At 46.0% G+C, this 13,229-nt stretch overlaps 1 protein-coding gene across 1 annotated transcript in view; it reads right to left on the reverse strand.

The window, feature by feature from the left end:
- The window catches only part of WDFY1 (WD repeat and FYVE domain containing 1), a 77,864-nt gene that overhangs the window by 38,867 nt on the left and 25,768 nt on the right, over positions 1-13,229 (reverse strand). The window contains exons 2-3 of the mRNA XM_029069056.2: positions 9,032-9,099; positions 1,324-1,397 (exon numbers count right to left, since the gene is read on the reverse strand). Coding sequence (XP_028924889.1) covers positions 1,324-1,397; positions 9,032-9,099 — 142 coding nt within the window. The remainder of the gene's footprint in view (positions 1-1,323; positions 1,398-9,031; positions 9,100-13,229) is intronic.

Genomic DNA, 13,229 nt, shown 5'->3' on the forward strand with positions numbered 1-13,229 from the left:
TGTGGCTTGTTTTGAAATGATGCTTAAGATTGTACTCAAAGACACCTACTGTCTTTTTATACCTATCAAGCAAAAGATGTTTTCTTTTTGGAGATCACAAAATATACAGATTTTTGTTCAGACTGATCAACCAATCAATTGAAACCACTGTGGTTGGTTTCTGTAATGATACTTAAGACTCTACTCAGTGACAGCGACTGTCTTTTTTTTATACATATCAAGGATATCAAGCATAAGGTATTTTCTTTTTCTGGACCATAAAGGAGGAATTACTCCATTTAATCTGAAATTTCCTTGCCTCATTTGCAATACAATTGCAATACTTTCTCTTTTTGACAGACTTGGTGGTTTGCAGTGCTAACTGCTGAGAAAGCCCTGAGATTTAATTCATGCTACAAAATGTGCTACGTGTATGCTCCTGTCAGATTTTTTTTTTTTTATATACAAGCTGCACAGATTTTCAGGTTAAATCAAAATGACACAGCACCCACTTAAGAACTCTGCACATATTCACTCATGGAAGCCTCTCAGCTGTTACCCTTCCTCCTCACTTTCAAAGGCCCTGTTTGGCGTTATAAACTACAGCGGCATCACAAACTGATTTGAAAGACAAAAGTGACATTTCATACTCTAAATCTTTCTCCCATTAAAATTTAGATTATGCCTTCAGGCCACACAGTGACATGAACTTAATGCTTACCCAGCCCCACATCACTTACATATCCTTATACTTTCCCATTTCCCCTAGGAGTAATTTATTTTCATGTCCATCTTCCCCTCTAGACTGTATAGGTTGCTTGTTTTTTAATGGAATTTGTTAAGCACTTACTATGTACCAGGCACTGCACTATGCAGTGGGTTAGTATATACAAGATAATCAAGTTGGACACAGTCTCTGTCCCACATGGGGCTCACTAGTCTTAATCCCCATTTTACAGATGAGGAAACCGAGGCCCAGAGCACAGGTCACAGCACACAAATGGTGGAGTTGGGATTAGAACCCAGGTCCTCTGGGCCTCAAGCTCCTGCTCTATCCACTAGGCAAAACTGCTTCTCTTTATGGGCAGGGAAAGTGTCTACCAACTCTATTTCACTGTCCTCTCCCAAGTGCCTATACAGTGTTTGGCACACAGTAGCACTCAATAAACGCCGCCACTGACTGACCGATCACATGCCTGTGATTTGGCCCGTGAGCTACAATTTCAAAATCAATTTACAAAAACGTCTGAGAGCAAATCTGGTGGCCGAGAAAAGAAGGGAATTTTAGCTGCATTCACCGCGTCTCTACGTTTAAGACGCCCAACGAACTCCAGAACAACATACCATTATGGCTCCATTATCCTGGCCCACAAACACCCGTCTGCTGTCGTGATGGTAAGCCATAGCAGAGCAGGGAGCTGTCGAGAAGAGAAATCAGTGGCACATTAAGAAATGACTTCAATTCATAACTTTGCTATTACAATGTCCCGATGGAAGGAGCACAGCATTCACGGAACGATGATTGGTTTTGAAAAAGAGCTCTAAGTTTCAAATGATAACTTCTTCAATTTTTTTTAATTTGAAGGGGAACTGAGAGGTTCAAAAAAACCTTAATAGCTCATATCTTTAAAAAAAAAAAAATGAATATTTCCATTTAAGAATGACGGTGAGGAGGCTGTCCATTCTAATTAATAGTGACACATTCTAGGAAACATATTTGAGGGCACGAAAGACTAAAGAGCCCTGAGAGGAACTGAAATGCTTCTGATTCTATAGTATCTACATGAGCCATGCCAAGAACACAGTACTAGCACTAATACGACTACTTACTGAGCACCCCCTTAGTACAGGGCACCCTACTAGACACCAGGGAAGGACGCGATAAAAGATGTGATCCAGAATATGGATAGTTGGGCCACAGTGTGGGTTTTCACTACGGATTTTGTCTTAACACTGCTAGGGATTTAAGGAATGTTCATCTTATAACACCAACCTGATTGGCTATGGGACCATCATGTTGGAAGAAATGGTTTGTGCCCTCTGGCACATGACTGACACGACTTCTCCTTAATGTAGGACTTTGATAGCACACAACTTCTGCTTTATAAAAGAATTAGATGTGATTGGTTTAACACCTTCCCACATTTCCTCGCCTAGAAGTGATGATATCAAGAGTGAAATGGATACCAATAGGACCAGGCAAGATGCTAAAGTCTCCAGAAAAACAAAATAAACACCCTTAAGTGGCCATGTTTTAGATGCTTAAATATTGAAAAACTCTTTCATCCATTTTAACTTGAAGTATTTTGATTGCTGGTGGAGGAATTTTAATTGCTATTTAAACCAGAAGCCATTTAAAAAGTCCCACATTTAGACTTTTTAAATAGTTCAATCTTCCTTCCTGCTTATGTTTTTTCCCTCATTTCCTTACAAAAGAACAATATTCCGCAAAGAGTAAGAAGAGGAAGAGAAAAAAAATAAGGACCAAATGTTAAGCACAGTTCAAACAGTAGCGTTTATAAATTTCACATTGCCTTGATTAGTTTGGGAGACAGATAAACCAAATCTAATTTAGAATTGTCTAAATGCATGTACACCTACCAAAATCTCGATTTCAAGACTCAAGAGAAAACACGGTAAATGAAGCCAAGAGGAAATGATTATGCATCACAAACAGCAAAAATGGCAGTATTTTTGAGGAGCAAAAATATGTACTTGAACTGTCTGCTTCTTTTGTTTTGTCGTCTGTCTCCCCCTTCTAGACTGTGAGCCCGTTGTTGGGTAGGGATTGTCTCTATCTGTTGCCGAACTGTACTTTCCAAACGCTTCGTACAGGGCTCTGCACACAGTAAGCGCTCAATCAATACAAGTGAATGAATAAATCTGCTCAGTGACGAAGGCTTTTCGAATCCCGTATTCACGAGTCCCAAAACGGCTGTCATTCTATAGCGATCGAGCTCATTAGTACTTCAGGTACAAGTCGCTTTAAATTTGGGGGGGTGAAGTGGAGGTTGCGAATATAGCCATGGCCTGAAACAACTTCGAATCTGGACATTTAGTACCACTGTATTTTTGGTAACAATTTCAAACTTGGGCAGAAAGTTTATAAAGCTAATAAGGGGTGGCCATCTCAGTTCTCCTTGTTTTTTTTTTAACTTACTTCTCAAATGAAGCAGGCAGAGTCTCAAGTAGTTTATAAAGACTATACGCAGCCAACTTGTCTGAGCTTAAGGCTCTATGCTGGGAAAAGAGGGAAAATTAATCAGAGACAAAAAGCTGTAGGTGAGTGAGCTCGTGAATTCTTTGTCTAATTTTGCTGCTCTAGCTGTTCTCCTTCTCCCGCCCCTTACGCTGGACCCCTCGCGGTGAAGTAAATCATATTCCTGCGAAAACGGGAAGGGGGATTCTGTTACCCGCTTGAAGCAAGAAGCGAAGGCCTTTGGTGAGCTCAGGATAAAGGGGAAAATCCATTCATCTGTGGAGAAGGCTTTTTATAAAATCAAAAACATTACCAAATATCCAGGCAGAGCATCTTGTGGGTTAGCACTATCCAGTGCATCACTCTGCTTATTCATTCATTTATTCATTCAATCATATTTAATAATAATGTTGGTATTTGTTAAGCGCTTCCTAGGTGCAGAGCACTGTTCTAAGCGCTGGGGTAGATACAGGGGAATCAGGTGGTCCCACGTGAGGCTCACAGTTAATCCCCATTTGACAGATGAGGTAACTGAGGCCCAGAGAGGTTAAGTAACTTGCCCACAGTCACACAGGTGACAAGGGGCAGAGCCGGGATTCGAACCCATGATCTCTGACTGCCAAGCCCCGGCTCTTTCCACTGAGCCAGAGCGCTTACTGTGTGCACACAACTTCTGCTTTAGAAAAGAATTAGATGTGATTGGTTTAACACCTTCCCACATTTCCTCGCCTAGAAGTGATGATATCAAGAGTGAAATGGATACCAATAGGACCTAAGCGTTTGGAAAGTACAATTCAGCAATAGAGAGAGACAATCCCTGCCCACACCGGGCTTACAGTCTAGAAGGGGGGAGACGGACATCAAAACAAGTAAACGGGCATCAACGGCATCAATATAAATAAACAGAATTACAGATATACACATCAAAACAAGTAAACAGGGATTACTATAAATAGAATTATAGATATGCACTTATATACATAAGTGCGCTTAGTACAGTGCTCTGCACATAGTAAGCGCTCAATGGAGCCGTGTGACTGTGGGCAAGTCACTTCACTTCTCGGTGCCTCAGTGACCTCATCTGTAAAATGGGGATTAACTGTGAGCCTCACGTGGGACCACCTGATGACCCCGTATCTGCCCCAGCGCTCAGAACGGTGCTCGGCACATAGTAAGCCCTTAACGAATACCAACATTATTATTAAATACTATTGAATAAATAAGTGCCGCGGGGCGGGGGGGGGAGGTAGAGCAAAGGAAGCGAGTCGGGGCGATGGGGAGGAGAGGGGGAGCTGAGGAAAAGGGGGGCTTAGTCTGGGAAGGCCTCTTGGAGGAAGCGAGCCGTCGGTAGGGCTCTGAAGGGGGGGAAGTGTGATTGTTTGGTGGATGTGAGGAGGGAGGGCGTTCCAGGCCAAAGGTAGGACGTGAGCCAGGGGCCGACGGTGGAACAGGAGAGAACGAGGCCTAGTGAGAAAGTTCATAATGTTGGTATTTGTTAAGCGCTTACTATGTACAGAGCACTGTTCTAAGCGCTGGGGTAGACACAGGGTAGTCAGGTTGTCCCACGTGGGGCTCACACTTAATCCCCACTTTCCAGATGAGGGAACTGAGGCACAGAGAAGTTCAGTGACTTGCCCACGGTCGCACAGCTGCCGAGTGGCAGAGCCAGAGGAGCGGAGTGTGCCGGCTGGGACGTAGAGGGAGAGAAGGGAGGTGAGATAGGACGGGGCAAGGGGACGGACAGCTTTGAAGCCAACAGTGAGGAATTTTTTGCACGATAAGGAGGTTGAAAGACAACCACTGGAGATTTCTGAGGAGGGGGGTGAGGTGCCCAGGACGTTTCTGCGAAAAGATAATCCGGGCAGCAGAGTGAAGTATAAAAGTACAGTGAAGTAAATTCTTAGTCTCTTAATGTGGATGGGAAAAAAAGAGTTGACCATTTTGGCCAACTGCTAATCTTGCAGATAGATTTTTTTTCTGGAATTTAAAATCTGACTATTCAATAGTCACAGAAAGAAAGGTCAAAAACATTGCTTACGGTCCTCCTCAAATCAAAACTATGCTGCTCGTGGCACTGCCAGAAATTTCTTAAGAAATTGCAGCACACCCTTCTTCTCTTTGCTCTCAGTGCTCTGAAAAGGCAGGGTGGGTTATGCGGTCAGCTGACTATAGAAAGGAACAGCAGAGAAGCAGCATCGCTCAGTGGAAAGAGCCCGGGCTTGGGAGTCAGAGATCACGGGTTCGAATTCCGGCTCGAATTCCGGCTCTGCCACTTGTCAGCTGGGCGACCGTGGGCAAGTCACTTCACTTCTCTGGGCCTCAGTTCCCTCCTCTGTAAAATGGGGATTAACTGCGAGCCTCACGTGGGACAACCTGATGACCCTGTATCTAGCCCAGCGCTCAGAACAGTGCTCTGCACATACTAAGCGCTTAACAAATACCAACGTTATTATTATTAACAGTAGAGCTATCGGTCCTGCTGTGTGACCTTGGGCAAATCACTTAAACATCTCTATATCTCAGTTCCTCCATCTGCGAAATGGGGATTCAATACCTGTTCTCCCGAGGGGAGTCTAATTACCTTGAATAATAATAATAATAATAATAATAATGTTGGTATTCGTTAAGCGCTTACTATGTGCCGAGCACTGTTCTAAGCGCTGGGGTAGACACAGGGGAATCAGGCTGTCCCACATGGGGCTCACGATCTTAATCCCCATTTTCCAGATGAGGTAACTGAGGCACCGCGAAGTTAAGTGACTTGCCCAAAGTCACACAGCTGACAAGTGGCAGAGCCGCGGTTCCAACCCATGACCTCTGACTCCAAAGCCCGGGCTCTTTCCAGTGAGCCACTCTGCTTTTCTAGTGCTCGTCACAGTGCTCGGTATACAGTGAGTGCTTACCAAATACCACCATTATCATTATTATCCACGGAACTCCGTGACACTCCGCTTAGTCAATCTTATTTATTGAGCGCTTACTGTGTGCAGAGCACTGCACTGTGCCCTTAAGGGAGTACAATATCCAACTTTATCAAGAAGGTTTCAGCCACCGGGCTTGTGAATTGTTCTTCCCCGGGCCACGCTGCATGACTGTCAGCAGGATTGGTATTTTAGAGCTCCGAAGCCAGAAAAAAAAAGGGTGATTCCACAGGGCGAATGGCCAAGTAGAATTCAGAGGGCACTGCGAGTTATACGGAGACTTCAATTTAGATTAGGTTTCCCTGGAGCATTTTGGAGTTCTTAAAGTTTTCTTTGTGAATCTGCACTGCTGCACACTCTTCCACTCCTTGTTGTTCAATCTGTGAATTGGTGGAGGGAGGAGCAGCAAACCCCAATAGCAGGGGCAAAGGTCAGTAGAGAAGCGGTTTGGCTTAGTGGAAAGAGCCCGGGCTTGGGAGTCAGAGGTCGTGGGTTCTAATCCCAGCTCCGCCACTTGTCAGCTGGGTGACCTCGGGCAAGTCGCTTCACTTCTCTGTGCTACCTCATCTGTAAAACGGGGAGGAAGACCGTGAGCCCCATGTGGGACAACCTGATTACTTTGTATCTACCCCAGTGCTTAGAACAGTGCTTGGCACATAGTAAGCGTTTAACAAATACCAATATTATTATTATTATTTGCTCTTTGGGTGAATTACCATTTTGAAAATAATTATTTCAGTAAAATACACAGAGTCAAAAATCATTTAAAGTGATAAAGAAGTACTTTCCAAGCGCTCGGTACGATGCTCTGCACACAGTAAGCGCTCAATAAATATGGCTGAATGAATGAAATTAAAATCAAAAAGAATTGTTTCTGTCATTGGTCTATTATATGGATGTTTTTGGAGGGGAATTCTCTGCCTGTGCTATTTTCCCTGCGTGGGAACATCACAAGTTTCCTCCTCTCCTCTGTTCGGCCCAGGAGTCAAAGAGAGGGCAAGACGGCTTAGTTATATTCAGAGGAATTTTTCAGATTGAATTCTGTGGTTAATTATAACGGGATTGGAATGTCTTCAGTTACGGACAGTTGACCAGGACTTCTTCACGGAGTCTTTCATTAGATTATACTACACATAACAGAAGACGGAAGTTCTTCACTGTCACCTTCGTTTCCTGGAAATGTGTGTTCTCACTAAGCAATCCCTTCCGATTTGGGTGGGGCCATCTTGATGGGATTACCTAATCGATGAGCTGATGAAACCTAATCACCCCTGAGGGAATTATATGTTATGAATATTAGTTTTTATTTTATGGACCTTTAGAATTTCATCTGAAAACATTCATTTAGATGCAAATCCCCAAAAAAGGAGAGAAGAATCTATTTATTGCTATTGTTCTTGTCTGTCCCTCTCCCCCGATTAGACCGTAAGCCCGTCAAAGGGCAGGGACTGTCTCTATCTGTTACCGATTTGTACATTCCTAGCGCTCAGTACGGTGTTCTGCACATAGTAAGCGCTCAATAAATACTATTGAATGAATGAATGAAGAGTAGAATCTCCACTGGGTAAACATTCGAATTTAACATCGTTTATCCTCTTCAGGATCATTCTCTAGAACAGCTTCATACGATCCCACTCCTCAAATACATCGGTGGCTGAGCCAGCTCGAGCCACCAAACTTCTATCCCCTGCAGACACTTAAATCACAAATTTTCAAGCTATCTAAGCCTCAGATTCTAAACAGAATCTCTTGAAGAGGGCATGTAACCACAAACTGCTGTCTAGGTGAAAATGTCAGGAACGATATTTTTAAAACGAGTTTGCCTCTCAGTTTTATTCGCTTTTTCTCCGCCATTTTGGACCGGACATCAAGAGCGGGTGTTCCACCCAATACCCACTGAGGCGCCGGGAGGGAAAGCACGGCGAGAGGCTACGAAAGCTTGCTTGCTTCAAACTCCTAGACTCTACGAGGACCTGCAGGGCCCAGCTGGGCAGTGCTTTACTTCAGAAAAAACCGGCAAGGGGAGAGCGGTAACGTCCGTGCCAGGTAGGTAGCCGTCAGCAAGATGTACTGAGGTTACGTAGAACAGAAACAACGTCCATTTTTATCTCTCGACCGTGAGCTCGTTTCTACCAACTCTGTTGTAGTTTCACAAGTGCTTAGTAAATCCACTGATGAGGATGACGCAAAAACGATCGTCAACTAAGCCTCGGTTGAGGCTTCCCATGGGTGCTCTCTCACATCTCAAGACACAATCTAAAAACTCGGGCGGCAGGTGACCACGGCCAGTCCGAACACTCCTTCTCAGTTTTAAAATACAGGTCTGCTCCTTGCGGGAAAGGAACATGCCTACCACCTCTGTGGTACCGTCCTTTCCGGAGTACTTAGTACGGGGCACTGCACAGAATGAGCGCTCAAGAAAGACACTGGATGAGGATAATGCTCTAACGATCGTTAACTCAGGCTCTGTTGAGGTTTCTCAAGAGCGGGACCTCACATCTGAAGGCACACTCTAAACACTTGTGCGGCGGGAGACACTCTTTCCCATTTTAAAATACATGTAAGCTCCCTGTGGGAAGCTAACTCTCTTGTACCGTACTCTCCCAGGCGTTCAATACAGTGCTCTGCACACAGTAAGCACTCAATAAATACCCCTGACTTATTCTGGAGCTCACCGTTACTACTCTAGTACCATTTCTCAGTGGCCTTGGACCTTGCCAAGCAGAACCGGCACCGAAGACGAGAATGACATTTATTTTAACGTCTATCTCCCCCTCGAGACCGTGAGTTCGTTATGGGCGGGGAACACGTCCGCTAATCCCGTTGGACTGTCCTCTCCCAGCACTGAACACAGTGCTCTGTACCTAGTAAGTGCTCAACGGATACGACTGAGGGGTCGATGATCCCAAACATCAGGGCCTCGATTACTTACATGCCATTGTGTGGTAAATGCTGGGCCAGTACTGGCCACTGTCTCTTTTCAGCCATACTCGGATTGTTCTGCGTAGAGAAGGGAAGAGAAAGCACACCGTATTAATATTTATCTGATAAATTTTCTCACCGCTTGACGTCCCAAGCCCTTGGACTTTATCTTCCACAAAACCTTCTAAACGACATTACCACCGGAAGTAATTTCAACTACAAGACAGCATTCCCTTCCCGTGGGTCAGACGCTGTGTCCATTCTGCTTATTTCATATCTACCCCAGTGCTTGGCACATAGAAAGCGCTAAAATAACCCACAATTATTACTATATTCATTTATTCAGTGGTATTTATGGAGCACTTACTGCATGGAGAGCACTGTAATAATAATAATGTTGGTATTTGTTAAGCGCTTACTATGTGCCGAGCACCGTCCTAAGCGCTGGGGGAGATACGGGGCCATCAGGTCGTCCCACCTGAGGCTCACAGTTAATCCCCATTTTACAGAGGAGGTAACTGAGGCACAGAGAGGTTAAGTGACTTGCCCACAGTCACACAGCTGACACGTGGCAGAGCCGGGAGTCGAACTCATGACCTCCGACTCCGAAGCCCAGGTTCTTTCCACTGAGCCACTGAGCTGCTTCCACAAAACCTTCTAAACGACATTACCACCGGAAGTAATTTTAACTACAAGACCGCATTCTCTACCTGTGGGTCAGACCCTGTGTCCATTCTGCTTATTTCATGTCTACCTCAGTGCTTGGCACATAGAAAGCGCTAAAAAAACCCCCACAATCATTACTACATTCCATTCAGTCGTATTTATTGAGCACTTACTGCGGGCAGAGCACTGTACTAAGTGCTTGGTAGAGTACAATATAGCAGTAAACACAATTCCTGCCCACAGCGAGCTTGCAGTCTAGAGGGGGAGACAGACTCTATTATAGCAAGTAGTGTGCTTGCGAATCCTGAAGGCTAACTCCTTAAATATATATATATATATATATATATATATTATGGTACTCGTTAAGCGCTTACTATGTGCAGAGCACTGTTCTAAGCGCTGGGTTAGATACAGGGCAATCAGATTGTCGCGCATTTTTTAATCCCCATTTTTACAGATGAGGTGACTGAGGCACAGAGAAGTTAAGTGACTTGCCCCAGGTCACACAGCAGACAAGTGGCGGAGTCGGGATTAGAACCCATGACCTCTGACTCCCAAGCCCGGGCTCTTTCTCTAAGCCTCGCTGCTTCTCTAAATATGTTGGTATTTGTTAAGCGCTTTCTATGCGCAAAACACTGTTCTAAGCGCTGGGGTAAATACAGGGTGATCAGGCTGTCCCACGTGAGGCTCACAGTTAATTCCCACTTTACAGATGAGGTAACTGAGGCACGGAGAAGTGAAGTGACTTGCCCACAGTCACCCAGCGGAGCCGGGATTCGAACCCATGACCTCTGACTCCCAGGCCCGGGCTCTTGCCACTGAGCTTCTCCTTAAATAATTGAAGGACTGGGAAAGAAAGGTTTTTTAAACCTGGGTGCCGGGTTTAGCAAAGAGGACCCTCCGCTAATGGAAAATTAAAAACCTACCTGCCCGGGTCCTCAGTCGAAGTAACACAATTTTTAGTCACTTTTGGACATTTTTCTATATTCCTAAAATAAATGCTTAAATATTAAGATATCCGGCTGGTCAAGTCCACCCTTTAGAAAATTGCAGTATTATCATTTTTAAGCAGCGTGGCTCAGTGGAAAGAGCATGGGCTTTGGAGTCCGAGGTCATGGGTTCGAATCCCTGCTCTGCCACTTGTCGTCAGCTGTGTGACTGTGGGCGAGCCACTTAACTTCTCTGGGCCTCAGTTCCCTCCTCTGTAAAATGGGGATTAAAACCGGGAGCCCCACGTGGGACGACCTGGTCACCCTGTATCTCCCCCAGCGCTAAGAACAGTGCTCTGCACATAGTGAGCGCTTAACAAAGACCAACATTATTATTATCTATGGGAGAACGCTTCCGAGTTCCGATCCATCAGCCGTGCCACTACGGGAGGGGGGTTGGAAACTCCCCAATCCCTTTGGGATCGTCGAGACCGAGGGAGCGGGGGAAGGAAAACCGTACAATGGGTTTGGGAGAGTTGGCTGCCACGTTCCCCGCCCACGGTGACCTTAAAGTTTAGGGGAATCAAGAAGGGATGGCCTAAGCCAGAGTAGGCTCAGACCGCCGTAACCCCCGAGGTCACCCCGGTCCCTAAGACATCCCGGGACTCGGCCCGTCACTCACAAGTGAACTCTGGACAACGGCGGCCCCCGCAGCCGGGACTGTCGTCTAACCAGCCAAGCTGCCGGCAGCGGCAACACCCGCAGCGGCGGTGGAATAATCATGTCGGTATTTGTTAAGCGCTTACTATGTGCAGAGCACCGTTCTGAGCTCCGGGGTAGATCCAGGGTGACCGGGTTGTCCCACGTGAGGCTCACGGTTCATCCCCATTTGACAGATGCGGTCACTGAGGCCCAGAGAAGTGAAGTGACTCGCCCACAGTCACCCAGCTGACGTGGCGGAGCCGGGATCCGACCCCATGGCCTCTGACTCCGAAGCCCAGGCTCTTTCCACGGAGCCACGCCGCTTCCCATTTGTCAACTTGGGTCACTGTTACTTTTGACAGTTGCCCGTTCGGCGCCCATTTCCTCATTTGGGGAGGACGGGGAGGGGGCGTCTGGCCTAGCGGACAGAGCGTGGGGCTGGGAGTCGGGAGGACCCGGGTTCAGATCCCGTCTCCGCCACGTGCCTGCTGTGTGAACTCGGGCAAGGCACGTTACTTCTCTGTGCCTCAGTTCCCTCAGCTGTAAAACGGGGATGAAGACCGTGAGCCCCATGCGGGACAGGGACTGTGTCCAACCTGATCAGCTCGTCTCTACCCCGGCGCTCGGAACAGTGCTTGACAAATAGTGAGTACTTAATGCAGATCATAATTCTTATTATTACGTTCTCATTCCAAAGGCGAGTGTGGCAGCAGAGACCCCAGAGGTACGAATAAAAAAGACTACATTCGAGGTAACACCGCTTTCACCGATCCGCTTCTAACGTAACTCGGCGGATAGGTTTCCCGCCATTCGAAACGGTTGAAAATACACCTGGGGACAAAGTGTGCTCACATGAATTAGGAAATGCCATGCAGAGGTAGCACGAGAAGAGGAATGAGGTTAACGCTATCCACCGGCTTAACCTAAGCTTCCCGAATATGGGAAAAACCCATTCCCGGGATTGAAACACTCAGGTTGGGAAGGGTCTTGTCGGGAGCGCCGCCGTCTCAAAGAACCGGGGAGGCAGGAGGCAGATTTCGACCATCTTCACTCTATTTTAAAGGAACCGCTATCTGGCATAAACCGGTGCTCTCTGGGATTTTCATTCTATTTTAACGTTTTTATTACTAACCACCAGCCAACTGCCTGACTCTTACAAACTGTGACTCACCACTGCTCTTATCTGCAGAATGCAGATGACGCGCACTCTTCTCTCACGTCTCTGATTTTGTTCTCCTGGGCCTAAATTTCAATTTTCCATCTCTAAGAGCAGTATTATTCATTCAACAGTATTTATTGAGCGCTTACTGGGTGCAGAGCACTGTACTAAGCGCTTGGAACAGATAGAGACAATCCCTGCCCAGTGACGGGCTTAAAGTCTAATCGGGGGAGACAGACGGACAAAACAAGACAGCTTAATCACGCTAAACAGAATCAAGGGGGTGACAGACAACAAAATCAACATTTTGTTGATGATAAACATTTCATTAACAAAATAAATAGGGTAATAAAAATATATACAAATGAGCACAATGCGGAGGGGAAGGGAGAGGGGGAGGGGCAGAGAGAGGAGAGGGAAAAGGGGAAGCTCAGTCTGGGAAGGCCTCTTGGAGGAGGTGAGCTCTCCCTAGCCTAGCAATCGTACTCATTGAACACTTATTGTGTGCCCAGACCGTACTACGCATTTGGGAGAGTGCAATTATATTTTGATCACTCTAGTCGAGTGCTGTCTAATCTGAAACTGAAGGAGCCCAAAGATGTGTACTTGTTGAACACTTATTGTGTGCAGAGACCGTACTAAGCTCTTGGGAGAGTGCAATTATATTTTGATCACTCTAGGAGAGTACTGTCCAATCTGAAACCGAAGGAGCCCAAAGATGTGTACTTGTTGAACACCTATTGTGTGCAGAG

This window comes from Ornithorhynchus anatinus, chromosome 7 (genome assembly GCF_004115215.2).
Source record: "Ornithorhynchus anatinus isolate Pmale09 chromosome 7, mOrnAna1.pri.v4, whole genome shotgun sequence".
NCBI classification, from domain to species: domain Eukaryota; kingdom Metazoa; phylum Chordata; class Mammalia; order Monotremata; family Ornithorhynchidae; genus Ornithorhynchus; species Ornithorhynchus anatinus.